We start from the raw sequence: 26,021 nt of genomic DNA, 5'->3' as shown, positions 1-26,021 counted from the left end.
ATAGACGCACACCTCCAGACATTTATTTGTTTTATTTTTTGCAAAAGGTGGGTGGCTGAAACAAGACTCGATGTCTTGCCCTCCCCCCTGCTGCAAGCCAGCTTCTTCAGCTATTACATGCTGATAAGGTTTTGTCACGGAAAAGTCACCCACATAACAGGACTAAAATGTGTTTTTCCCTGATTGTGGAGACTGGCCAGGAGTCCAGGGGCTCCTCCCTCCCCCCTCCATCCCGAGGTGGCCTCCTTTTCTCTGTAATTCCATTTAAATGATTGTTGTCTACGAGGTGAGTTTTAGGGGCCATCGTCTCATCTTACAAAGCAGAGCCAGTGAACTGTGCTCAATCCTTTGGGCAGCAACAAAAGGGAGGAAGGGCTCCTGGCAGCGAGAGTGAGTGCAAGGGGTCCATATTAGAGGATGGCAATAAGAAGATACCAGAAGCCTGCTGCAAAGTCAGATTTTTTAAGGCAAACCCAAATTGCCTTTTGTCAGGCAAACCATCATTTAGATTTGGACTCAGAACCATGGCAAGAGCTTCCAGATGCCCAGGCAAAGCTTGTCTGCCTGTCTCTGCTTGTCATTAGCTCAGCAGCACTCATGTTCCTTTGGTGCAGGAGTCCCTGGAGGTGGAGCAATGGCTAATAATAATAATAATAATAATAATAATAATAATAATAATAAATCTCACCCATCAATTGATGGTCCCAGGACAGGTCACATTAAAATACAACATTTAAAAATAGTTTATTAAAACACAATCACAAAAGTAAGGTGGATCCTAAAAATATACATCTCAAGTGTCAAAAGCCAGGGTAAAAATGTGTGTCTTCAGAATTCTCCAGAAGCTGTACAATGAAGGTTCCAGGTGCACCTCTGTGGTGAAGGGAGTTCCACAGCTTAGGGGCCACCACGGAGAAGGCCCTTTCCTGGGCTATCACACATACACAGACACACCTATCCCTACACCTACGCTTCTGACGGTGGAAGAACTAAGAAGAGAGCAAACTTTGCCAATCTCTGCACCCAAGAGGGTCTGTAGGGAAGGAGCCGTTCTTTCAGATATTTCTGATCTGTCACTTCAGACCTTACGTGAGCCAGTTAGTGCACACACGGCTGGCAAGGCTGCTTCAGACCATGACTTCTGATTCTGCTTGGCTGGCTGGCTGCAAACCATAGTTAACCAATTCAGACACCAACCAAACCATAGTTACGTTACCACTAGTGGTGGTTTGACATAATGTTTGGACAAAGCCGATATTCCTGGGGTTCTACCCCACTCCTCACCCCCAATGCATGCCTTTATATATTTTAGCCCAGAACTGGGACATTTTCGGAGTCTTTTGAGCTGTGTTGCTGACCCCGAACTTCCCATCCCTGATCTAACCACCACACCTGTTTTAAGAAAGCTGCTTGCATCTTCAGAAGCACAGCTAAAATAAAATAAAATAAACTTCTACCTCAAGCGGAATTGCCATGCAGGGTCTTCATTCATCTGTTTTCATCCCTCTCCACACACACACACACACACACACACACACTGATTTGCGGTGCTTCACTTGGAAATCAGGCCTTGCTGCCCCAGGGAGGCCTCTCTTCTCTCTCCCCCCCCTCCTTTTTCCAGGGATGTGGACAGTAAGAGCAGTGATGTTTTTACTGCCAGCCCACTGGGGTGGGGGGCAGTGAGGTGATGTTTGTCCGGAGGCCCCTTCAAGGGAGCAGAGGCAAGTCACCAGAGAATTGGCGTCTTTAGATTTTGACAGATAAGCAGGAAAAGGCAGCAGCCAACATGGACTCTTCCATCTGGTTTCTAGCAACCTGGGGTTTTATGCAGTTACTTAGTTTGTGGAAGAGATAGCAGAGATTGGAGCCCCCCCTCCCCACCAGTCACCTTTCAGCTGGAGTGTAAACCACTGTGGTTGCCTGAAGGGTTAGCATGCCTCTATATTTTTTTTTTATTTAACAGATCTCTTGTAACATTAGTTAGGTGTGACCTAGCGGTTAGAGTGGACTATAGCTTCGGAGACCAAGATTTGAATCCTCACTCAGCCAGTTGACACTCTCTCAGCCCAGTGCCTCTCAAACTTGGGTCCCCAGCTGCTGTTGGACTACAACTCCCATCATCCATGACCGCTGGTCCTGCTAGCTAAGGATGATGGGAGCTGTAGTCCCAACAGCAGCTGGGGACCCAGGTTTGAGAAACACTTTCTTAGCCTCACAGGGTTGTTGTGAGGATGAAATCGGGAGGGGGAGAACTATGCCTTGAGCTCCTTGGAGGAAAAGGGTGGTATATAAATGGAAATAAATAAATGAACCAACACTGAAACTCTGCATCAGTTACAATATTTACAAGCACGTATTTGACTTAACTAGCCAGTCTTCTTTGATCCTTCACAGAAGTGATGCATTGATGAGCTTCTCCCCCCCCCCATCAGTGATGAGAGGAAGTAATTTTGGAGGGGCCCCCTCTCCCCTCTCCCTGCCTCCCCCCTCCTCTTGCTCTGAACAGCCTCCTCAGCTCTTGCAGCAAACCTGGCTGCCTCCTCCTTTATTTATGCCTTGAACTCACAACTCCTTTGCTTATTCTCGTAATCGGTTTCTGGTGTATTTACATTTCTGTGCTTCAGACGTGCATTTCTAAGGATCGGGTTTCTCTCTCTCTGGGCCGGCTGTTCCCACCCTTCCCCCCTTCCCCAATTCCCCCGGACCTCTGTTGCTTGGAGCAGACTCTGGCGAGTCCCAGATCCCATGTCAAAGGCCACGACCCAGATGTCAGAGCAGCCCTTTCTGCTGGCCTCCTCTTGAATGATTATCTGGAGTTTATTGTGTTGGAGGGGATGGGATTGGGGGCAGCCCAGTCACCCCAGCAAGGCTCTGCAGCCGGACTGCAGCTCAACAATGGAACGGGGAGTTTCACAGAAGCACAAAAGATTAAATTAAAGTTGGACATTTGGCCAGAGAGGTGTGTGCCTTAGAACGCCCCCTGGGCAACCCATAATTCTTCCTGTTTCTTGTTAAGGGGCATTTTTTAAAAAATCACAGCAAGTAACCTGAAAAATTTCCTGGGCGAAACTTTCATCAAGGCAGTTTGGCTGAGATTTAAGAGTAAATTGCTGACTTGAAGTCCCTGCTGCAACAAGGCCTCTAACAGATTTTCTGTTGGATCTCATATTTTCAGGTCAGAAACAATATAATGTCCAGTGGCACAGCTTAATATGTGATCACATTTTTTTTAAAAAAAAGAAAGACTGTTTCCCCTCCCAAGGCTTTAACAATAACAACAAAAACATCAACACACATATCCAATTTATTATGAAATGTTATCTTTGTCTTCTTGCTCACCCCCACATCCCCTTTGCTTTCTCAAACCTTCATCTGTAATGAATGAGAGGCTTCAGGGTGGGGAGAGGAGTGGATTCTCTGCTCTGAAAGAAGAGAAAAGCCACTCATTCTCCTGACCTCGGATTCCTTCTTAATTTTATCTAGCCCTGACCTGTTGGCTCAGTTCTGCCGTCTTTGGAGACTCACAAACATGTAGCAGCTGAAAGAAACAATGGCAGGGTTTTTTTGGGATTGCAGCATTGCACTTCTGTGACCTCCATGTAAACAGATGCTTTTCTGCAAAACTTTTGCCAGGACACCCCCCCCAAAAAAAAAAAAAACTTCACAAAACTTGCTGTGACCATCCACAACAGGACCCTCTCTCCAGCCTCTGATTCAGGACCAGCAAGAGAGAATGGATCTCCCTTGTGTTTCCAATTCTGTCTCTGTCTGTCTGTCTGTCTCTCTTTGTTTGTTTGTTTGTCTTTTGCTTCATGTATAATTGTGGGAAATTAATTCTGCCCTCTTTTTGTACTTGCTGGCAACCAGGGAACCTTCTGTGAAACGTGGTTTTAAAGGCATGGGGGTGATCCCTGTGTGCAAAAGATTGGCAAGGATTTGAACACTTTCATCCAGAAATTCTCCAATAGTTGCACAGAGATTTAAAACCAATTCTTTGGGAGGGCAAGAAACTTTGTCAGGAGGAGACCCAGTTAGTTAGGAAAGAGGCCATACCTTTTTTAAAAAATGAAAAGGAGCACGTGGTCTTCCCCTTCTGTCAGTTATATGGCACTGGGCATATTTAGGGCAGCCGCCTCATTTTGTTGACGTAGACTTTAATATAGATGTGGAGAACATCAGGCCTACAGGCCAAATACAGGCTTCCTTATCCAGCCCTCAGGGTTCCCACTGGGCCCCACACACCCAGCCTTGCTCTGTGCCTTCTCCAGGTGCTTTGGCCTGGCTGGAAAGGCAAGAATCACATCTGTTGCTATGCCCACTTTTTGCCCCTGCCTCGCGAAGGTTCCCCACCAAGGAAGGTGGCATTCAGGCTGAAAAAGTTTCCCCACCATCTACTTTAATAGCTTTGTGACAGACGGAAGTCCAACCAGTGCAGCTTCTCCCGCTTTGACATGCAGAGGTCATAGAAAGCCACATCTCTTGCATAGCCTGGCACACACCTCTTCAGGGTTCTGCTGGGAAAGCATGGAGGCAGCTCTGTGCTGACTGATGTAGCAGCAGCAAACTGAAGCGGTTCCTCATAGCATCATGCCCATCTTCTACTGAAAGGCCAGGGGGCTGTGGCGGTGGGAGAGTCTGTCTCATTGCCTTTTATTTTGGGGAGGCTGCAACCTTCAGAACAGCTGGACTTAACACCAGGGCTGGATTAGAGATCCAGTGCCAAGTCTGGACAGACTCGCTTGCCCTTTCTGTTTCACTTAATCCCTTCTGTTCCAGTGGTTAGGTGGGTCCCCTGTAAGTGGAGACAGTCTTGCCTTGATTTTGTTGAACCCATGAATTTGGGGAGCTTGAATTGCTTCTGCCACCATCATACAAGACGTTTGTGCTCATCAGTCAGAGGTGTGGCTGGAGACACGATGTTAACCTCCAATTCACATCCCTTCCCCTTGCTGATTATTTGGGATTGTTCTGTGGTATCAAAATCTCTTCAGGAACGGCTGCTCCATTTTGTGCCTTTCGCTGCATCCTTGAGGATTAGCGAAGGAAGGAAGGAGCTGGTGCTGGATTTCATTAGAATAGATCTTTTTGACATTTGCCTCTTGCCATTTCCCCCCAGCTCTTTCCATGGGGGTTGGGGGTGCAGCCTGCAGTTTTGCCTAAACTGAGGGTGGGGAGCCTAAAGAGTGTCTTCCTCCTTCAGGGAAAGTGCAGGAGCCCCCTCTGGTGTCTTGCTGCAGAACGACATCGCCTCCGGATGCTTGCAGATCAAAGGACCCTTTTGGAGGAGGGAAGCAGACAAAGGGGGGGGGGCGAAGAATAAAAGAACAGGAGGCGCACACTGCCGAAAGGGGGCGGGGAGTTCTTTGTCATATCCTCCTCCAAAAACACAACTTAGATATGGGCACACTGTCTTGCCTGTTGAAGACCTTCAACTGCAGATATGTTTTGCTAAAAGTTTTGTTAAAGCTGAATTCACTGCAAGCACCAGAACTTACTTCTTACTTACTTACTTACTTACTTATTTATTTATTTATTGTATTTATTGTATTTATTGTATTTATTGTATTTATTGTATTTATTGTTTTTATTGTATTTATTGTATTTTTATCCCACCCTTCCTCCAAGGCACTCAGAACCCCATCCCATAGTTACCTCCCCTGTAAGGTACCGTATTTTTTGCTCTATAACACGCACCAGACCATAACACGCACGTAGTTTTTAGAGGAGGAAAACAAGGAAAAAAATATTCTAAATGAAATAGTGGATATATGATTTTTGTGGTTCATGCTGTGGCCACAGACATGTGATCTGACAGTGAGTTTGGAGTAGCCCAATGCAAAAATCCTGAGGATCCATGTGGATCCATGCTTTGTAACCACGGAGGAGGGAAGGAAGGGGAACCATGGATCCTCTGCTCACGACTGCAGCAGATCCCTCCCCCCCGCCACCCGCAGGCATTCGCTCCATAACACGCACAGACATTTCCCCTTACTTTCTAGGAGGAAAAAAGTGAGTGTTATGGAGCAAAAAATACGGTAAGTCAGGCTAGGAGTTGGTGACTGCCCTGAAGTCCCATAGAGAGCTTCATGGCAGAGCAGGAATTTGAACCCGCATCTCCCCAGGGCTTAGGCTGATGACCCAACACAAGGATGGAGACACAGTGGCAACCCAGCCAGGTGGATGGGGAATAATAATAATAATAATAATAATAATAATAATAATAATAATATTGTTCTGGCTGGGGATGAAGGGAGTTGGAGTTCCCCACCCCTCCTCTAGCTACTCCACCAAGCTGTCCTTCACCTGATGGGTCACACCTGCTCATCCATAAGCTGCCAAGGGCCACAGCTCAGTGGCAGAACAGCTGTCTCACATGGAGAAGGTCCCACCATCAGAGGCGGTGGGCTAGCCGCCTGTAGGGGCGGGGCAAACATCCCAGGGGGCGGGGCAGTGATGTCATCACCCCCAGGGATGACACCCGGGATGGGCTGCACCTACCGCACCCCCCTTCCTCCACCAGTACCCACCACCTGTCTCCTGCTGGCCTAGGTAGGGCTAGGAAAGGCTTTCTTCCAGAAGCCCCAGAGAACTGTCGCTGCCAGTAGGTGGGTGTAGACAACTCTGATTTGGGGGACCAAAGGATGGATACTGCATGAGACAGCCTTCTATGCAACTCCTAGGGTGATAGTGAGGCCTCTCTTCCTCTTTCTGCTGGTAGCACTTGTAACAATGGGTACACAAACTTGCTGTCATTTGTTACTCAAATAGCACCTGTAAGTGTATAGGGCGCTTCATATGCAGACCTCTTCCTATGCCACTGAGCCTGCCCTTAAATACAAAAGGGCAAGGAAGGAGTTGGGGCAGCCATATTGCTGCAGCTACAACAAAGGCGGCATTTTTTCATCTCTGCCAAGCTAAGCAGTTGGCTCCTTGCCTCTCTCGCCCTGACCTAGCCACTGTGATCCACACGATGGTCACCTCCAGACCATCATGATCATGGTGTCAGCATACAGGGAAGCTTCTTTGGCCATAGATGTGCCCCTCCCAATATGTCATCATGGAAGAGATTAAATGAAGGGCATCTTTCAGTGAGGCACCTGCGCCCTGTTGAGTTCAGTGTCTTGAGCTGTCTGAGTCCAGTGAGGAAGAATCTGAGTGGGTCTTCCTGGGTCTCAGTTGATTAATTAAATATTCTTATTTCTGCAGATCCCAGAAGGAAGTACCATGTCAGACTCCTGGCCTACAACAGTGTGGAAGAAGGCTACCAGGCAGATCAGACGGTCAGCACTCCTGGATGTGTCTGTAAGTGTTGAATTGTTATATGGAAATCACCAGCTGTGGTTCTCTTTTATGGATATAGTGATTGCTGTTCGTTTTATGCAATCCTTCTAACTGCTTTTGGTATTAGGTCGATATTGTGAAGTCTATGGAAAGGGCTTTTTAAAAATGTGTCCGTGGTATACGTTCCAATGGACTGAGAGCTTGTTGCCATAAGTTTTGGAGTGATTATAACTTGTTTGATTTATTAAGACTCTTTAGTGGCTGGAGGTCTTAAGCCCTCACACTGACTGCTATGAGTCCTTGCACAAGATGGGATATTTGTCTAGTTTTCAAACTCTCCCTGTCATTCCTAGCCGTATGCGACTCACGTTCCTTGTGGCCTCTTTTCCTCTTCTCCACAGCTGTCCGTGACCGAATGGTCCTGCCTCCACCACCACCTCACCACCTTTATGCCAAAGCAAACACCTCTTCTTCCATCTACCTGCACTGGGGACGACCTGCATTCACCTCTGCACAAATCATTAACTACACTCTCCGCTGCAACCCTGTAGGGCTACAGAATGCCTCTCTGGTCCTCTACCTCCAGACGTGCGTATCATCCATTCTGATAATTATACTTGCCCCCATTCCCTTCAGATAGTTCGTGGTTCTTTTAATTGGCATTTTTATGGAGCATCTAGGATGGCAAAGCCAGAGCTGAACCCCCAGATCTGCTCCAGGGCAAGTTCATTTGGGGGCCCGTTTGTATTCAGTTTGTCTCAATTTGGTTAAATTGGGCTGCTCTTCCTCCTCTTCATCAGCCACAATCCTTGGGTGATACCATAAGGCTTTGGGCCTGATCCAGCAACCAGGCTCTCTTTAGTCAATGTGTGATTTGGAAAGTGGCCTCTCTTGCTGTAAAGGCTTCAAGCTCAGGAAAATATAACCTGGAGTTAGTTTCAGTTAACGGTTATGGAGACCCCAAGCGTTAAGGGTATAAGCTCATTCTGACATGAATTTCTCATTTTCAGAAGGGTTTTGTAAACAACACAATATAAAATTTTGTCTTGCTTATCATGTGTATGGGTGGAGGTTTAATATGTGGTTTTTTGGGCGGGGGAGTAGTGGTTTTCATACAACAGGCTGTGGAATGTATCAGTATATTAAATTATAGTATATTTAATCAAAGGGAACGCTAAAAAAACCTTTGAAGGTTTTCTAGATTAATTTCAGTTCAATTTCCAAAGTCTGACACCCAAATTCTGCCTCTGACTCCATCGCTTACAAACACCACATATGAGAACATTGATGATGCCATGATCTACCCACTTGGCAATGCCTAGTGAACTTAGAGACCTGCCTGTTACGTTTGTTCTCAATTAGAGAATGCCAACCTCTTCAAGGCCATGTGATATATGGCCAGTCATCGCACATTTCCTGGAGAGGCCACGTAGACCAGACATGTCATTGTTCATGTTGGGGCAGTAATGAGAGTGAGCTGGAAATTTATGACTTCCTTGCTTGTAAGTGTTCAGGTTCTGCAATCCAGGGCAGGTGTTGCTTTCTTGATGGGCCAGAAGATGGAGTCCTCCTTCTCAAGTGTTATATTTCAGCCATCCTGTAGAAACATTAGAATACCTCTTTAAGTTTCACATTTTCTGGGTTTTGCAGAAGGGAGCAGGGTCAGGTCACTTTGGTGGAAAACGGATCAGCCACTCCTGGTATTAAATTTTGCTTTCTTGTGTTTCTATGTTTACAGCTCAGAAACTCATATGATGGTTCAGGGACTGGAGCCAAGTACTAAGTATGAGTTTGCGGTTCGGCTACATGTGGATCAGCTCTCAAGCCCTTGGAGTCCTGTGGTCTACCACACGACGCTTCCAGAAGGTGAGGGTGACATTATAAAGAAATGCTCATGTCATCTTGCACTGGGTTACTGGCCAGCAGCCCCAGTTCTCTTTGACCAGCTGGGCAGTGGACAAGATCCCCATGCAAAGGATGCCTTTGTGTACATTTTGCCAATGTTGATCACCTGCCATGGCATGTTTGGATGTGGGTGGATGCCAGGTGCTACAAACCCTTTGGGTATCTTGTTCCCAAGCAATGAATTTCAGGGTGGTGGCTCTGGACATCAAAGGGGGAAACAAAAATGACAATTTAAGCTGAGGGCATACAGTGGTGCCTCGCAAGACGAAATTAATTCGTTCCGCGAGTTTTGCCGTCTAGCGAATTTTTCGTCTTGCGAAGCACGGTTTTAACGGTTTAACAAAGTCGCAAGACGTTTTCGTCTTGCGAACCAAGCCCATAGGGAAATTCGTCTTGCGAGGCAAATCGAAAACGGAAAAACCTTTCGTCTAGCGAGTTTTTTGTCTTGCGAGGCATTCGTCTTGCGAGGTACCACTGTATTTGTGTCCATGGGAGAGGATTCTTCAGTTGGCATCTAGAAGTTTAGTTACATTGCAGGCAATTTTGGGGACCTTCCAGTGAGTTTGGACAGGGGGAGTTTCAAGGCAAGGGCTTGCTGATTTGTTTGCCTCCCAGTAATTCTGTGTGGCTTTCCCCTCAGCACCAGCTGGTCCTCCGCTGGGAGTGAAGGCGACTCTGATAGAGGAAGACACAGCCTTGGTTTCCTGGAAGCCTCCTGGTGGGCTTGGCACTGTCATTTCACGTTACACAATCCTCTATGCGTCAAGGAAAGCTTGGATCGCTGGCGAGTGGCAAGTCCTACACCGGGAAGGTGAGTGAGTGACTGTGGCAAGGTGGCTGTGGAGAGCTTGTTCCCAGCTTTATCTGGGTAAATCTAAACTTGCTGTTTCTGCTAAATGCTACCAGCACTGTTAAGCAGGGCTCACCTCCTGGGTGATAGACTGTCTGATAGAATCCAGAGTTTCACCTTGAACTTTGTTGCAAAAGTTGCTTCCTCCACTCAGATATGAGAAGGGAGAGAGAAAAGGGAGCAAGCCAGCTTCCCTTGTCTGCTTCAGCTAGGCAGCAATATTTAAAGCTAGCACCCACAACTCTGCTGGAAACACAGAGGATGTTCCTGGAACAAGGGCTGGTTGCTCAGCTAGATTTTTCTTCTGCCTGCCTGGTTTGCGGTAGAGGAGGAGAAAGGAGGTGGGGCTGAGAAGGTTCTTCTTCTTGAAGAAGAACTATTAAGAGGCATTTGGACTATTACCGTATTTTTCGCCCTATAGGACGCACTTTTCCCCCTCCAAAAATGAAGGGGAAATGTGTGTGCGTCCTATGGGGCAAATGCAGGCTTTCACTGAAGCCTGGAGAGCAAGAGGGGTCGGTGCACACCGACCCTTCTTGTTCTCCAGGCTTGCGGATAGCAGCCTGTTCTGGGGGCTGGGGTCGGGGGAAGCTCGGGCTTCCAGTCTGGGGGGGAAATAATTTTTTTTTCTTTATTCCCCCCCCCCCAAACTAGGTGCGCCCTATAGGCCGGTGTGCCCTATAGGGCAAAAAATACGGTAATTGTTTTAGAAATGCTTTTAAATAAAGAGATTCAACATTTATGAGATTAAACATTTAGAGGACCACAGGTTGACTATCCTTTTTCTAGATTCAGATTATAATGACTGGATCCAACTCAACAGCATGTTCATGTAGAAAGTGAGGAATTCTTATATTGATAAGCAGGTTGAAGCCATCATCTCTATTCTGGTCTACCCTACTACTTAGCTTTTCTGGATCAGCTCTCCAGCTGATGTTGGACTCAAAACTTCCACTGGTCCCAGCCAGTGCAGCCAGGGTTCCTGGGGATATACTCCATCAACAGCAGCTGGAGGGCACCAGGTCCAGATAAAGTCAGATGGGTCTGCCTGGCGCTCAGGGAACATGATATGGTCAGCTATATCCCAATTCAATCTTCCTGCCTTGTTTCGTCTCCCTCCCCTATAGGAACTATAACAATGGCTTTGCTGGAGAACCTGATGGCAGGAAACATCTACCTCATTAAAATAGCTGCATCCAATGAAGTGGGGGAGGGGCCTTTCTCCAACGTGGTGGAACTTGCTGTCCTACCAAAGGAAGCCTCGGAATCAAACCAAAGACCCAAACGCTTGGATTCGGCAGATGCTGACACAGGTGAGTGCAAAGAATTTGTGACAATCACCTAGTCAGGTCTTAAAACACCAGGTCTTTATGTTATTATGATTCACATTTACGGTCTCTTCACACATTCTTTAGTATTGTTTGTTGCTGTTATAATACATTTTTTTAAATGATATTTATTAAGGTTTCAAAGAAAAAATCACATAAATAAAAAGAAAAGAAAAAAGACAGAAATAAGAATAAAAGAAAAATACAAAATACAAAAAAGATAAAAAACACTTTAAAAAATACATCAATCTTTCCACCTTACATTCATTTCCTTGCTTCCCTGACCTCCTCACACCTCCCTTTTTTGTATTCCAATTCAGTTAGTTAATTCAGCAATTTCTTTCCCTATTTGTTTTTATCTTAACCCTTTAACTTAATATATTATAACTTTGGATTCTCACCTGTTAATAATCCATTTTTACATACACCTTTATAACATTGCTGCTTAAACCACTTAACTTCATTCTGACATCATTCTAACATTCATTAATTTTGCAATATTTCTGTAAATAATCTTTAATTTTCTTCCAATCTTCTTTCACCGACTCTTCTCCCTCGTCTCGGATTCTGCCAGTCATTTCCGCCAATTCCATGTAGTCCATCCCCTTCATCTGCCATTCTTCCAGAGTGGGTAGATCTTGTGTCTTCCAATATTTTGCAATAAGTATTCTTGCTGCTGTTGTGGCATACATAAAGAAAGTTCTGTCCTTCTTTGGCACCATTTGGCCGACGATGCCCAGGAGAAAGACCTCTGGTTTCTTCAGAAAGGTATATTTAAATACCCTTTTCGTTTCATTATAAATCATCTCCCAGAAAGCCTTAATCCTTGGGCACGTCCACCAAAGGTGAAAGAATGTACCTTCAGTCTCTACATTTCCAACATTTATTATCGGGCAAATGATAGATTTTTGCAAGCTTGACTGTTATAATACATTTTTTAAGATTACATTCTGTCATGAAGTTTTCTCAGAATGGTTTACAGTAGCTCTCAAAGCAGTGTAAATATGAATCCTAAAATACAATTTAAAACCACAGCAATGAAAACAATACCTCAGCTCTGGTCTCTTTTTGGTAACCTAAACGTGGTTGCCAAAAGCCTGGGAAAACAGAAAATGTCTTTGCCACAAGAATTTGGGAAGGACTAGTCACAGGGTCTGTTCTTCTCCATCCCCACCTGCACATGTGATTTATTTATTTATTTTACTTACACGTGATTCTTCTGCATGATGTGAAACAGGCTGCCTGTTTCAAGAGTCACTATAATGTTACACTGGGGGTGGGAGGGAAATGTGTGTAGATTGTGATGTGTTAAGATTGCCTCATATTGTGAATCTACAGTTGAGTGGCAGTCTACCCACCCTCTCCTCCACACACCTCAAATACTTTCCTAAGTAAAATCACACTTGAAGGGAGCCTTAGCTGGAAAGAGCAGCTGTGAAGCTACCTTAAATCAAGGCTTCTGCAAACGTCAAACGTGCAGTGACAAAGAGTAGCTCCTGGGGAATTCCCCCACCCCACTGACTTCAGTAAGAAATCCTTGGAGACCCACAGTTTGCGCAACCAAACATGGCACCTTGGAGGCGCCTGGTTCCTCTCTTTGTTTGTGGCTCTCAGAGTGGCTGACAAAAATCTGTGTTAAAACACTCCCTGCAGTCGGGCTTACAGTCTAAAATGACATTTTTAAAAATTCATTTGTTTATTATTTGATTTATGCCCCCAGTTTACCATAAGAATAAAACATATGATATATGAAAGCTAAAACACAGATTAAGACATCAGAACAGTATTGCATGATGACACACAAGGAAAAAGTAGGGAGGTGGGTTGCTCCTGCAGATGTTTGTAAAGTGACCCTTATTAGAAGGCAGTTGAGAGCAGTAATTTCTCAGTGATGGCTGTGGGGAGAGTGTATGCCTTTCTCAAGGTCAGTGAGGGGAGGAGCCCAGGGAGGGTCCCAAGGGCCAGATAGAGAGTGCCGCATGTGGCCCCCGGGCCTCATCTTGCCTGGGAACTGGGCACCTTTGTATGGAAAGCAGCCTGTTACAGCCTGGCCCAGTTAGTTTCCTCAGGATTCCCCAATGTCCGTAGCGATGCTTCTTGTGTTTTCAATTGCAAGGGGTGCCCAGAAATTGTGCTGCAAAAAGGGCACGCAAATGATAGACCTGGGTGTTGCTTTCTTCCTTGCAGCTAATTCCGGCTATTACCAGCTGGACCAGAAGTCGATGACAGGCATCATTGCAGGTGTCTGCATTGCCCTGACGTGCATCTTGATCTGCATCCTCATCTTGATCTATCGCAGCAAAGCCAGGTAAGCTTGGAGGGGGCAACTAGGTGCTTCCAAAGTGCTACCATTGAAGCACCCACAGAAATGAGGGTCCGGTGAGGTTGGGGGGACCTTGGACACTTCTCACTTGTAGCAATTCAGTATTGTGACAGCAGTGGGCTCCCAGGCTCAGGCCCTGAGTGGAATCTGTGGGAGGGGAAGTTTGAAGCCCATGACCCTTGAGACAGTACACTTGCTTGCATGCTGTGGACATTTGTGCTCTTCTGCTTAGAGAAGCTTACCTGAGATGTGTCTGGATTTGCAGTACAAAACTGTTTCGTTTACATACCCCAGGTCTTAAAACTCCTGGGATCTGGAGCCAGAATATACACAAGCTGAAGAGTCACGTATGGCAGCTTTTGCCAGGCTGGCCCATTTCAGGCTGTGGTTGAGGATGGAGTGAGGATCACCTGTTCAAATGCTGAAAAACAAATACTGTAGTTTAGGGTGGAAGAAGGCAAGGGTAGAACCTTGTAGGGAGTGTTGTGGTTTTGTTTTGTTTTGTTTTGTATTTGCTGGGAAGCTTTGTAAATATTGAAGCACATGAACACACCCAGACACCTGCAATCTAAAGTCCAGCGCCAGATGAATCCCAGAGAGTTTGGTTCCATTCATAAATCACTGCAGTTGGTTGCTTTTAACAGGGCTGGGAAATCTTTGGCTCTGCAGATGTTATCGGCCTCCGACTCCCATCATCCAGCAACATCTGGAGGGCCAAAGAATCCTCTATCCTGATCTAACAGGATGTAGGCACGCAAGATCGAAAGGAATTTGCCTCAGCCTAGCCCGCTTGTCTTAAGTCTCACTTTCCTTCCTGCTCCACATTGAACAGGAAAACGTCAGCCCCCAAAAGCATCCATCAAGCGTCCCACCAGCACTCTCACAGCAGCATCTCTTCCATGGGTGCCAATGAGGTGGGCAAGAGCATAGAAGACCTTGCTGAGAATGAGGAATCTCTACAGCCAATGATGGCGGGAAGCAGCTTCCTGGATGCCAAGGTACAACGGCCTGTCTTTTCTGGGCTCCTGCTGCCTTAACTTTCTTTGCTTTTGCTTGTTTATTCAGAAAACTTTCACACACAGCCCAGCCTGCCAAGGGATTTGCACCGCACAGGACAGCTTACAATAATTAGAAGCAAAACAGTCTCATAAAAGGAATGAAGCAGCACAAAAATGGAAACAGGCTTGATGGATAAAAACATTTTAAAAATGAGGGTCACATGAAAATAGTCTGCCCAGGGAGACCAGTGCTGTCTGGATAAGGAAAGTTAACTAGTCACCAAAAAAATTATTATTTATTGAAGTTTTATAGCACCTTTCATCCAAAGAGCATAGGGAAGTTTACAACATTAAAATACAAAATGAAAACACAAAAAACAATAACAAACCAATAACACCCCTCCCACAAACATTTAAAAGCCATAGATCTTAAGTGGGGGAAGACAAATGGCTCTCAAGAAGTAAGGCATTCCCAGGACCATCTGTAGCCACTATGGAGCCTCACTCCTCATCCCAACTACCGTATTTTTCGCACTATTGGACGCACCGGTCCATAGGACGCACCTAGATTTGGGGGGGGGGGGGAATAAAGGCAAAAAAAATTATTTCCCCCCCCGCCAGGCGCGGGGCTGGGGCGGGGGAAGCCCGAGCTTCCCCCTCCCCCAGAACGGGACCCAGAGCCATGCCGAAGCTGCGCGCAGCTTTGGCATCGCTCTGGGAGCTTGCGGGGCTGGGGGAGGAGGAAGCCCTCCGCCAGCCTCCAAACCATGTCGGGAGACAGCGGGGTGGCGCGCTGTGCCCCTGCCGCTGTCTCCCGAGTTTGTGGGGCTGGGCCAGCCTTCTAACCAAGTCGGGGGACAGCGGGAAGGGCGCGCTGCGCCCCTGCCGCTGTCTCCCGAGTTTGCGGGGCTGGCGACGGGGAGGAGCAGGCTTCTCCCCCCGCCAGCCTTCTAGCCAAGTCGGGGGACAGCGGCAAAGGCGCGCTGCGCCTCTCCCGCTGTCCCCCGAGTTTGCGGGGCTGGCGACGGGGAGGAGCAGGCTTCTCCCCCCGCCAGCCTTCTAGACAAGTCGGGGGACAGCGGCAAAGGCGCGCTGCGCCTCTCCCACTGTCCCCCGAGTTTGCGGGGCTGGCGACGGGGAGGAGCAGGCTTCTCCCCCCGCCAGCCTTCTAGACAAGTCGGGGGACAGCGGGAAAGGCGCGCTGCGCCTCTCCTGCTGTCCCCTGAGTTTGCGGGGCTGGCGACGGGGAGGAGCAGGCTTCTCCCCCCGCCAGCCTTCTAGCCAAGTCGGGGGACAGCGGGAAAGGCGCGCTGCGCCTCTCCCGCTGTCCCCCGAGTTTGCGGGGCTGGCGACGGGGAGGAGCAGGCTTCTCCCCCCGCCAGCCTTCTAGACAAGTCGGGGGACAGCGGCAAAGGCGCGCTCCGCCTCTCCCGCTGTCCCCCGAGTTTGCGGGGCTGGCGACGGGGAGGAGCAGGCTTCTCCCCCCGCCAGCCTTCTAGACAAGTCGGGGGACAGCGGGAAGGGCGTGCTGCCCCTCTCCCGCTGTCCCCCGAGCTTGTGGGGCTGGCGGTGGGGCTCTCCTGAAGCCTGGAGAGCGAGAGGGGTTGGTGCTCTCCAGGCTTCAGCGAAAGCCTGCATTCGCACCATAGGACGCACACACATTTCCCCTTCATTTTTGGAGGGGAAAAAGTGCGTCCTATAGTGCGAAAAATACGGTAATTGTGTCTCAGTCGACATTCAGAAAAGGTTCTCTTTGGGTGTGGTCAGGCTGATATAGGAGGAAAGGAGCCTCAGGGGGCCAGTCCACTGTCCCTCAGACCTTGTGGGGGGCTGGACTATATTTTGGAAAAATAATAATGAACAAATTCCTATCCCCACAAATAACCCAGAGATGCATTTAAAATAAAAGGACATATTCCACTCATGTAAAAACATGCTGATTTCTGGACCGTCCGTGGGCCGGATTTAGAAGGCGATTGGGCCAGATCCGGCCCCCAGGCCTTAGTTTGCCTACCCATGCCCTAGAGCCAAGCTTTTTAGGGCTTCAAAGATAAGCTGGCACACCCAACTTAGATGCATTTAATATAGTGTTTCTCAAATTTGGGTCCCCAGCTACTGTTTGACTAGCTAGGAGGACCAATGATCATGCCATGGAGTGGGAGAAGTGTCTGTGGGATTCTCCCACCCCTCAGGTGTCAAAGTGACTTGTTCAGCTTTTGCTGAACAATTGGTAGCGATGCCATTTGCAAGCAACAAAAAGTCTTGCGCCAGACCTCCAAGTTCAGGGCATATCTGATGAAAAAGAGAAACAGAGCTATGTGTCACCTGCTTGTTGCTGACAGCAGATGCCTAAGGCACTGGACAGAAGCCCCCCCCCTTTCAAAAAATGATCCCTAAGAAAGGACAGGGACATCAGAAACCAGGGCCTCCCAAGCCCATCCTGTCAAGGGATCCAGAAACATACCAGAGTCAATGGTACTGAAACTCTACTGAAAAGCTCATTCTCTTCAGCTCCCAGGTAAAGATTTCCCCAAAGCACCCCAAGTCCCCAAAACCAGGCCTGAAACCACATGGAAATGTGTCTAGGGGAGGGGTTCCCAACTTGTGGCCCATGCGCCACCAGTGGTTTGGAGCTTCATTTGGGTGATCTGTGGCGCGTCCACATTAAATAGTCATGGTGATTTTATTTGTATTTTTGTTGCCGCTTTTATTTCTTATATTGTATTACAATTTGAATTTTATGGAACTGAAATTGTAATACAATAAAATACAATATAAGAAATAAAAAAGCAATAAAGTCACTATTAAAAACCACTTAATCCAGCACATTGCAACTGCTACAACAGGCAGAAAAATAATTGGGTGGTCCGCAAAGACCGTCCATAATTTTCAAGTGGTCTGTGAGGGAAAACGTTCATGCGCCACTGGTCTAGGATAATCCATGTTACATTTTGTAGAAAGCCTATCATGCTTGAACCCGCCAAGAGCATTTGATACTAGACAGAGATGGTGCTGGTGTTTTTCTAGGGCTCCCCCCTGTAACATTCTCCAACTTATTCAGAAGGTGAGTTCTTCCAGAGAAGCCAGTGGCTGTCAGAAGACTTCTGCTCTTCCTTCTCCAGTGGCTTTTGGGGAACAGCAGCAGCATGTCAAGGCTACCTTCAAGAGCACAAAGCTCACTGTTTCTGCTTCCAGTCTGCATCCACCTCATTAAAATAGCCTCTTTCCTTAGAAACATGTGGTCTAAAATTACAGCCCCACAAAAGTTGCCCTTCTCACAAGTGCTCTTTACTTTTGACTTTGCTGTAGACTAAATGTCCTCTCATCGGAAATCAAGCAGACTTTTGTGGGTGTTTGGGGGGGGGAAGGGGTTGAATGCAAGAATTTGCAAGGTTTCAAACACAGTCCTATGCATGTTTACTCAGGAGTAAGTCCCACTGTGTTCAGTTGGGCTTACACCTAGGTAAGTGTGCATAGTATTGCAGTTTAAGCCAATCTGCTTCCAAGAGAGAGCAGAAATTGCTGGAGTTAATATTTTTTGTAAAGTTTTAGAGTTGAGTTGTGAGGGCCTTGTTTTAATTTCAGCCAAATCCTTTTTCCATTGAGTAACGTAAGGTTTCCTCCCCTATCTCTTAGGGTGGTACCAATCTAATTATAAACAGCTATGGGCCAATTGCAAAGAAGAGTTCCAGGAAATGGCTCTTCTTTCAAGACTCTAAGAGAGGGAAGTCAGAAGAGGTAAGAGAATGACTGAGTGTCTCCTGGCCTCTTCAGGCTTGAGAGTGGCTCTGAATTTCTGCCTTGATATCTTGTGTTGGGGCATTTTGTGAAGTGAACTAATCACAAGGGCAATCCTCAAATCCCATATAGCTCAAGAGCCTCTCTTTCCTTTTGCTGGAGACAGGGTTGGCTCAAGATAATTTGCTGCTTGATGCAAAGTGCCTCATGGCAGCTCTCCCCATCCTGTGTGCCGAATCAGACTTGATTGGCAGTTGAATCTTACCTCAACACGGCATACTGTATTTGCACCACACCTGAGGTCCGGGGAGGCTGTGTGGCACATGGGGCTGTATTTTCCCACACCTTGCAGCCAATCCCCATTCTCCAGCATCTGCCACCTGAGGTGACAACCTCATGGTACGACCAGCCATAGTCAGAGAAGATGTTGTTCTTTGCAGTTTATTCCAGTCTCCAGCTTGCTCTACTATGAGGTAGTGAAGCAGGAAGGTATTTCCAACTGACTTCAAAAGATAGGCATGGTTTGGGAGAGAAATGGCCTCATGAGCCAGTTTGGACCCCCAGAAGGCCAAAATTGGGCATGTGTTTCCTACGCTGGATCTCAGTATTCACCTTTTACCAGCAGAGCTTTTGGGTGTTGCCTGTATTCTATTTTGGTCTCTTCTGCCTTAGAGGCACCTTTATTTTTGTGTAATGTTTTTCCTCCCTGTGTTTCTTCCAGACCCAGAGATGTTTTACAAAAGCAGTGTGTTTGTATCAGTCGGGCACTGCCGTCCTCATTGGCAAAGATGCCTCCCCAGAGCAAAAGCCGAACTACCAGGCTGCGTACAGCATCGTTACTGACACAGAGCATTCAGCAAACAGTGAAGAAAGCCACGAAACCGGTGATTCTGGAAGGTTCTCTCATGAGTCCAGCGAAGAACTTCACCTCTCTGCGGGCGTCAGTGCTACTCCAGTGACCCCCGATTCCTTTGCAGGCAGTGCCCCCGTGTGTCCGCTCCCGAGTGCCTCCAAAGAGCCTCCCGACCAAAGTCCGCCGCCACTTCTCCAGCTGCCGCCTGCAGGACAAAACTGAGCCTGCCACCAGAGTGTTTGTCTGTGTCTGTATGTCTGTGTGTGTCTGTTCAAAGGACAATGAACAAAGAGCCAAAGCTTTAAGTGGGAACCCTGAGTGGCCAACAGGCGATCCTGCAATTCTGTCGACCATTTTTGTTTTTTTAAGAAATGTGTTAAAACTCACGCTTTTTGAATGTTCAGTGCTCAACAATGTGAAAGGAAAGTACGGATTTCTGAGTAGAGCGAAGAAGAGAAGTTTTTATATATCTATATATCTATATATCTATCACTGGAGCAAAGGTGATCCCTTTGCTTGAATATCTACCTCAGTTTGCCGGGTGGCATTACCTCATGTTTTTTTGTGTTGAGAGTTGGTCTCGGCTACATAACTGACGATAACTTCCTAGTAGTCCCATGTATTTTCCCTCCATTTTATGTGTAGGGTGTGAATGTGTGTGTGTGATCCAAAGGAGTTGTGTCGGCAGGTGAGCAGGGATGTTCAGCTGAAGCTCTGGCTTTGAGGAAAAGGCAGGGGGGGGGGAAGCCTCTCCATGGGGCAGGAGCAGAGGACCAGGGCCAGACTGGAATCTGACTGCAGCCTTTTCTGCCAAACCCCCTAGAAGGTTGCCTAGCGAGGGAGCCCAGACTCTTATGACTGCTTCACAAGAGGCCAGGGCCTGTTGAGTTGTTTTGCCTTCAGGGCTGCAGCCCTGGGAGGGGGCCAGTAAAAGCCAAGCCCTGGGCTCCCAAACACTGAACTGCTTTCCTTTTGAGACTTGAGGGTCACATCTCCCTCCTTTCCCCCAACCTGCCTCAGACAGTGCCTTCTTCTTCTGATCACATCAGCCGAGCATTTTTTGGTCAGGATATGCTGTGGCGAATCGCTCGGGCCCAGCCGTTACTCCCTATTCCTTGACTTGCGCCCATCAGGCAGGTAATGCTAAAAAGGGAGTGTTTCCTCATGCTTCAGAGCAATGGTGCCTTTCACTATATAGATATCTTATGAAATCACTGTTTTGCCTTATGCCTTTTTTAGTCTTCATGAAGTTGCTTCAGAGAACAGAAAGATGCCTTAAATGTGCTCTGCAGGTTGTGGGGCGCAAAGGGTCTCAAGTGCTCAGAAACTCTTCCCATAGGTCTGTTTCTGGCCAGTCCTGGGCTCCCCAACCCTGCTCAGGGCTCCTCCTTCAGATTCAGATGCTGTGATCCCTGCATTGCAGGGGATTGCACCACATCCCTTCCAACTCTACAATTCTATGATCCTATGAAAAGCGTTAGGTCCTTCCACAGGCCAGCTTGAGCTCTGCCGAGGCCTCTCTTAGAACAAAGGAGCCAGAGACTGAGCTGAACAGCTTCTCAGAAGAGGGGGGCACCTGTTTCTGCCACACAACTCCTGTTTTATACTACCTCCTTTTAAAGTTATTCTAGTATTATTGTTTTCCCGTACTCAGGGCGCAGTTTGTTACTTTTTAAGCTGTCTTGCAGCAATGTGAGGCAAACTGACAGGGTATTGTGTATTATTTTGTTTTTAAGTTTGGGAGAGAATGCGAGAGAGTGAATGAGAAAGCAAGTGAGTGAGAGAGAGAGAGAGAGGGCTATATTCACCAAAGTTGGGAGCCAGTCAATAGAGATCTCCCCCTCCTCTCCCCCAATCAGAATTCATTTCTTTTTCCAAAGAACGCAATACTGGCAATTAACTTCCCAGGGCAACCCCTGGTTCTGTTGCGGACAGCAAAAAAATGTCCACTTGTGCCATATTAAGATGGGAGCCAGTATGCAGGTATGTTTGGGGAAGAGGAGGGGGAACTAACAAATCTCTCCCCACCTACCCTTTTTCATTTTCCTTTGGTGAATTGGCCTCTGTAGATCTTTAGAATGCAGGTATATGTTTGCTAGCGCTGTACCAGACAAGACCTGTTCACCTTTCACAATTTTCTTGACACAAAGGCTTTAAAGATGATAATAATCTTGTACCAAAGAATTGTCTGTAGAAAAGAGAAGAAAGCTGCATATTTTCCAAAAAAATAATAATGGTAATTGAGCTAGTTAAAACTATAGGTTTGCATACATTTTATTACCTAAGTAGTTACTAACCAAAAGGAGGAGAGAACCAAACGAGAAGGGGCCTCTATGGACTGTAGGAGTTTATGGTCCAAATTAGTTCTACAATGTTAACTATCTTTATTGTTACAAAAGACAGCCTTTAAAGAAAATTGAAATAAGACCTTTTCAGCATATAAAATCTCCAAAGACTTCCAAGTGTAATTTTGTTTTCCTTTTCTTCAGCAACTAAGCTCTTTTAACAGTCCAGTATTAGATACATTATGATATTTTTAAATGTGTTTTATATATATATATATATTTACTTGCTGAAGAAAAAGAAACTTGTCTCACCAAAGATTTTATTTTTGGTCTCATTGGACAAAGCTGTGTCGGGCACAGTGGAGAGTGCGCTGCTTGAAGCCAGGAGAGAAAAGATGGCACGGTTCATGCCGTGAAACTCCTGGCATCCTTGGCGAGCCTCTTAGCAATGGCTGATATGCCAAGGTAACCATTTTCTTCTCCCAAAGACTTGTTTGCTGTGAAGTACTGACACTTTTTGACCCCTTCCTGAGGCTGTTGGGTGACGCCAATAGATCCCCCTCCTCAGCAGTTTCATGCCAAAGACCCATCAAGCTCCACGGCTGCTCTGGGAATAATCAGGAGGAGCAGGTGCGGCTGTGGGAACCGTAGTAGATGGTGGCTGCCATTGTTGGGCCCTTAGGCTGGAAGATGCTTCGCGATCTCTCTTGCCCTGAGCATTTTAGACTGGGATAAGGTTGCGATAGCTTTCAAGTTACACGGGACTCTGTGAGGCCTCACAAAGAGCTCTGTGGAAATTAAAAGTCTGCCTGCATTTGTGTGGGCAAATCTTGGCTCATCTGAGTAAAGATACTACTTTTACCTCACACGTGTCTTCTACTGGAATTCTTGTCAGTCAGACAGCCGGTTAATTGCCTCAGTCTCCAAAGATATCCAGTTAACTAAAGAGAGTGGCTTTATCCACAAGGTGATCTGCCAGTAAAGAAATAGCTTTTATTCAAGTACTACTTAGCAGCAAATGAAGAAAAAAACCAAAGATATTTAAGGTTACCTCAGTATAGAGGCATGATGTGTTAGGTAGGTCTCTTTGCCTTTTTTTTTTTTTTTTTGAGTTAGCATTATATTATAATGTGTCCCTCCAGCCTGCATCCAGAGAGGCGCTTAGCACGTTCTTTGCCTTTGAATCACCATATGGCAAAACCAAGGATAATTCTAGACCCTTCTTTGTCCCAGGGTGTGATGGCTATGGGAGCAGCTTCCGCTGCTGAGTCCTAGAAAGGGTTGTAAGCCAGCCAACTTTCAAGAATGACTCTTTCTTGGGGCTCTCCTTTATCACAAAAGTTATCTTCTTCTAGAATGTGAATTTCCTTGGCCTTTAAAAATGTCCAAAGGATAGCTGAGTAAAACTGTCATTTCCTTTACCTCTGAAGAGCCAACAGAGAACCATTTTTGATTCCAGTGGGATCTGAATTGGGTGGAAATGATGCTATCTGGAAAGTGCATGTTCTGGAGTAGTCTCATTGGTCTCAATGCGAAGACACCAAAAGAGTGGCCCCAGTAAGTGGTGCTTGCCCCCAATGGCAGCCTCATGACCATGTGGCAATAATGCCGATGCCATGATGTCCAAGGAGCAGGCTTTGCGCTTGTTATTCTTACCTCTGGTATTTGTGAGCAAAATGTGCAGGCAGAATTTTATCTAGTTTGGTGATGACTGTCCACAGACCCCAAGTTCTGGAGGTGGGAAGACTCTCTCCCTTGTGTAGTGGCCAATTTTTCCAAATATGTATTAGAGGATGAGCATAGGTCCAGATTATATATTTTCAGTGTGATGTCAACCCAAAAGCCAGGGCTGGCGTAAGGAGCGTGTGTATGTGTGCAATCTTTTAGGTCTTTAAGGAAACTGGCGTGATTTGAAAAGCCTGCCTGGCTCCTGTCTGGGATGCTGATCTCTCTTGAGTCTCAAGTGCATGTGCTGTACTGTGAGAATCCGCCACTGGGCCAAGTGCAAGAATTTTCTAAAGACACATCTACCCAACCTCTGCACTGGCACTATTTCTGGTAAAGTTAGAAAATTTAAAGCATTTCCCTGCGATAGCTTTACAAATTTGTTCCTTTTAGTTATTCTACCACTTAAGATTAAATAACAGCTGCTGGATATGAATATGCCTTTGCTCTGTGTACACAGTCCCTTTGAACAAGCTGTGGCTGAACCAGGAAGCCTTTGATTGACCTTTAGTTTATCTTTTTTTCTGAACCAGGAAACTGTGGTTACCAGCTTTGGAACCAACTAGGATGTTAACACAGCTTCAAACCATGGTTCAGCATCCTGTCTTATTCCAAAGCTGATAACCATAGTTTCCCAGTTTGGATAAAACAGGAAACAGTGGTTAATTGAAGACTTCCAAGTTTGCTAGCTAGGAGCAAAGGAGCTGCATTCATGGGCAAACACTCATTCATAGCTTTTTAAGCCAAGATATGGCCAAGCAGACGCAGCCACATTCCCACTATAAAACATCTTGCTCAAACCAGATCCACAAATTTGAATCTGATCTGAGCATGATTTGGACCCAGTAGGAATTTGTTGTTTTTCCTTCTATCTTTTGTGCACATACACATCCCTTAAACCCACCTTGTGCTTTTGGTAAATGGCTTGTTCATGAAACCTAGGCTTTTGAAAAAGAAAAATATTTTTTGTTTCTGTTGTATTTTTAAATATGTGAATGAACTGCAAGTGCGGGAGTCCAGCTATATTTCTTTTGCGAAGGGTGTTCTGGCTCCCGGCGCTCCTTCTGCTGTTTCTGGTAAGGGCAGCAACAGCTGACTGGCAAATGGAGGACAAAGCTGAATTATATTAATTTTATATTTGACTCAGGGGATCAGCTCTGTGAATTCCATTGCATGAGGGCAGCTGGTGTTTGCCTTGATAATGAATGTACCTTTTTCAATGTATTTTTTAATGTTTTGTTTAATAATGTGGATTTTTTTAAACGAAATTCTTTTTTTAAAAAATAGCATTATAGTGAATGTTAAACCTTGGTGTGTTTCTCCTCTTCCCCACCCCTCAGGCTTGTTCTTATACTAGCACAACTGTCATGCCAAAAATGAGTAGAAATTTAAATGCCAAAATGTTTATAAAACTGCTGTCTAATACTGATGGATTGCACAGTTTAAATAAAAGTTTCCTTTAGTAAAAGCTTTCCTTTTTTCTTTCAAGGAGTAATTGTCCTTGCAGTTTCTTTGATGGGTCAATACTTTGGGGAGGGGGTTTGCATGGAGCAAACCATTCAAAATAGTCTCTCAGCAGTGTTCCCCCATACCATCATAAGAATCCATACAAGGAGGAACTCCGCTTTCACATGGTTATGCCCCCTACTTCTTGGCTTTCTCAACAAAGGCCCTTTTGAGTATTTTGCACAATTTGGTATGAACTGAGTATTTTTATTTACCAGAAGTTTAGACCATTTTCATAAGCCAACTCTGGTATTCAGACTTTAAAAATGTTTATTATGCACTCTTGCAATGAAGCCTCACCGTAGCCAGCACCTCAACCTTCATCTTGAGACACTTCCTGTTTTGGTTTTTTTCCATCACAAATTTGTGCATAGAAACACACACACCCCTTGCTGCTCAGCTACATTATAAGGCCCCTCAAAGGCTGTCCCCTCCCACTCGCTGCTCACCTTTTCAACAGCGCACTGCATACCTCTTTTAGAATGGGGGTCCCAATTGCCCACTTAGATGACTCGCTTTATTTCTCCTACTTTTGCTTCCATCCCAACCTTTCCCAAGTGGGTGCTCTCACATTTCTCTCTCTTCTTCCTGGTCCCAAAAGTGTCGCCTTCAGTTTGCACTTGGAACACCAAGGCAAACTAACCGTATTTCTCTAATGGCTAATTCTGGCAGTATATTTCTAGCAGCCTATCTCTAGAAAAAACATCTCAAAATGAAGCATCCAGTACTCTTTCCAACACCCACACACTATGTGGTGTGTCACCACACTAAGACAGAAATGGGAAAAACACAGCACTGCACCAAATCTTGCCAGAACTACAGATGTGCTAATTCGTCTCTGAACATCCCAACACGCACAAGACGTTGGACATGTTTGCTGACTGGGAACAGTTGCGGACCACAAGTATAAAATTTACGGCATGTATTGCCCTAAGAGAGAATATTATGAAAATGATTTATAGGTGGTACATGACCCCAGTCAAGCTTGCAAAAATCTACCATTTGCCCGATAATAAATGTTGGAAATGTAAAGAAACTGAGGGTACATTCTTTCACCTTTGGTGGACGTGCCCAAAGATCAAGGCTTTCTGGGAGATGATCTATAATGAAATGAAAAAGGTATTTAAATATACCTTCCTGAAGAAACCAGAGGCCTTCCTCTTGGGCATAGTTGGCCAATTGGTGCCAAAGAAGGACAGAACTTTTTTTATGTATGCAACAACAGCAGC

At 46.2% G+C, this 26,021-nt stretch overlaps 1 protein-coding gene across 2 annotated transcripts in view; it reads left to right on the top strand.

Annotated features, from left to right (window-relative positions):
• PRTG (protogenin) overlaps window positions 1–24,754 on the top strand; it is an 84,174-nt gene extending 59,420 nt beyond the window's left edge. The window contains exons 12-20 of one of the 2 annotated variants that reach the window (XM_083475608.1): window positions 7,207–7,302; window positions 7,683–7,869; window positions 9,020–9,147; window positions 9,827–9,997; window positions 11,164–11,349; window positions 13,552–13,672; window positions 14,520–14,685; window positions 18,322–18,423; window positions 19,145–24,754. In XM_083475608.1, the coding sequence (XP_083331734.1) occupies window positions 7,207–7,302; window positions 7,683–7,869; window positions 9,020–9,147; window positions 9,827–9,997; window positions 11,164–11,349; window positions 13,552–13,672; window positions 14,520–14,685; window positions 18,322–18,423; window positions 19,145–19,498 (1,511 nt within the window). In that variant the 3' untranslated portion in view covers window positions 19,499–24,754. The remainder of the gene's footprint in view (window positions 1–7,206; window positions 7,303–7,682; window positions 7,870–9,019; window positions 9,148–9,826; window positions 9,998–11,163; window positions 11,350–13,551; window positions 13,673–14,519; window positions 14,686–18,321; window positions 18,424–19,144) is intronic. The other variant, XM_083475609.1, reaches the window with a different exon arrangement.
• The last annotated feature ends 1,267 nt before the right edge of the window (window positions 24,755–26,021 follow it).

The sequence above is a fragment of the Podarcis liolepis genome (assembly GCF_965112155.1).
Source record: "Podarcis liolepis genome assembly, chromosome: 14".
In the NCBI taxonomy this organism is placed as follows: Eukaryota; Metazoa; Chordata; class Lepidosauria; order Squamata; family Lacertidae; genus Podarcis; species Podarcis liolepis.
This window is presented reverse-complemented; position numbering and strand designations above follow the sequence as displayed.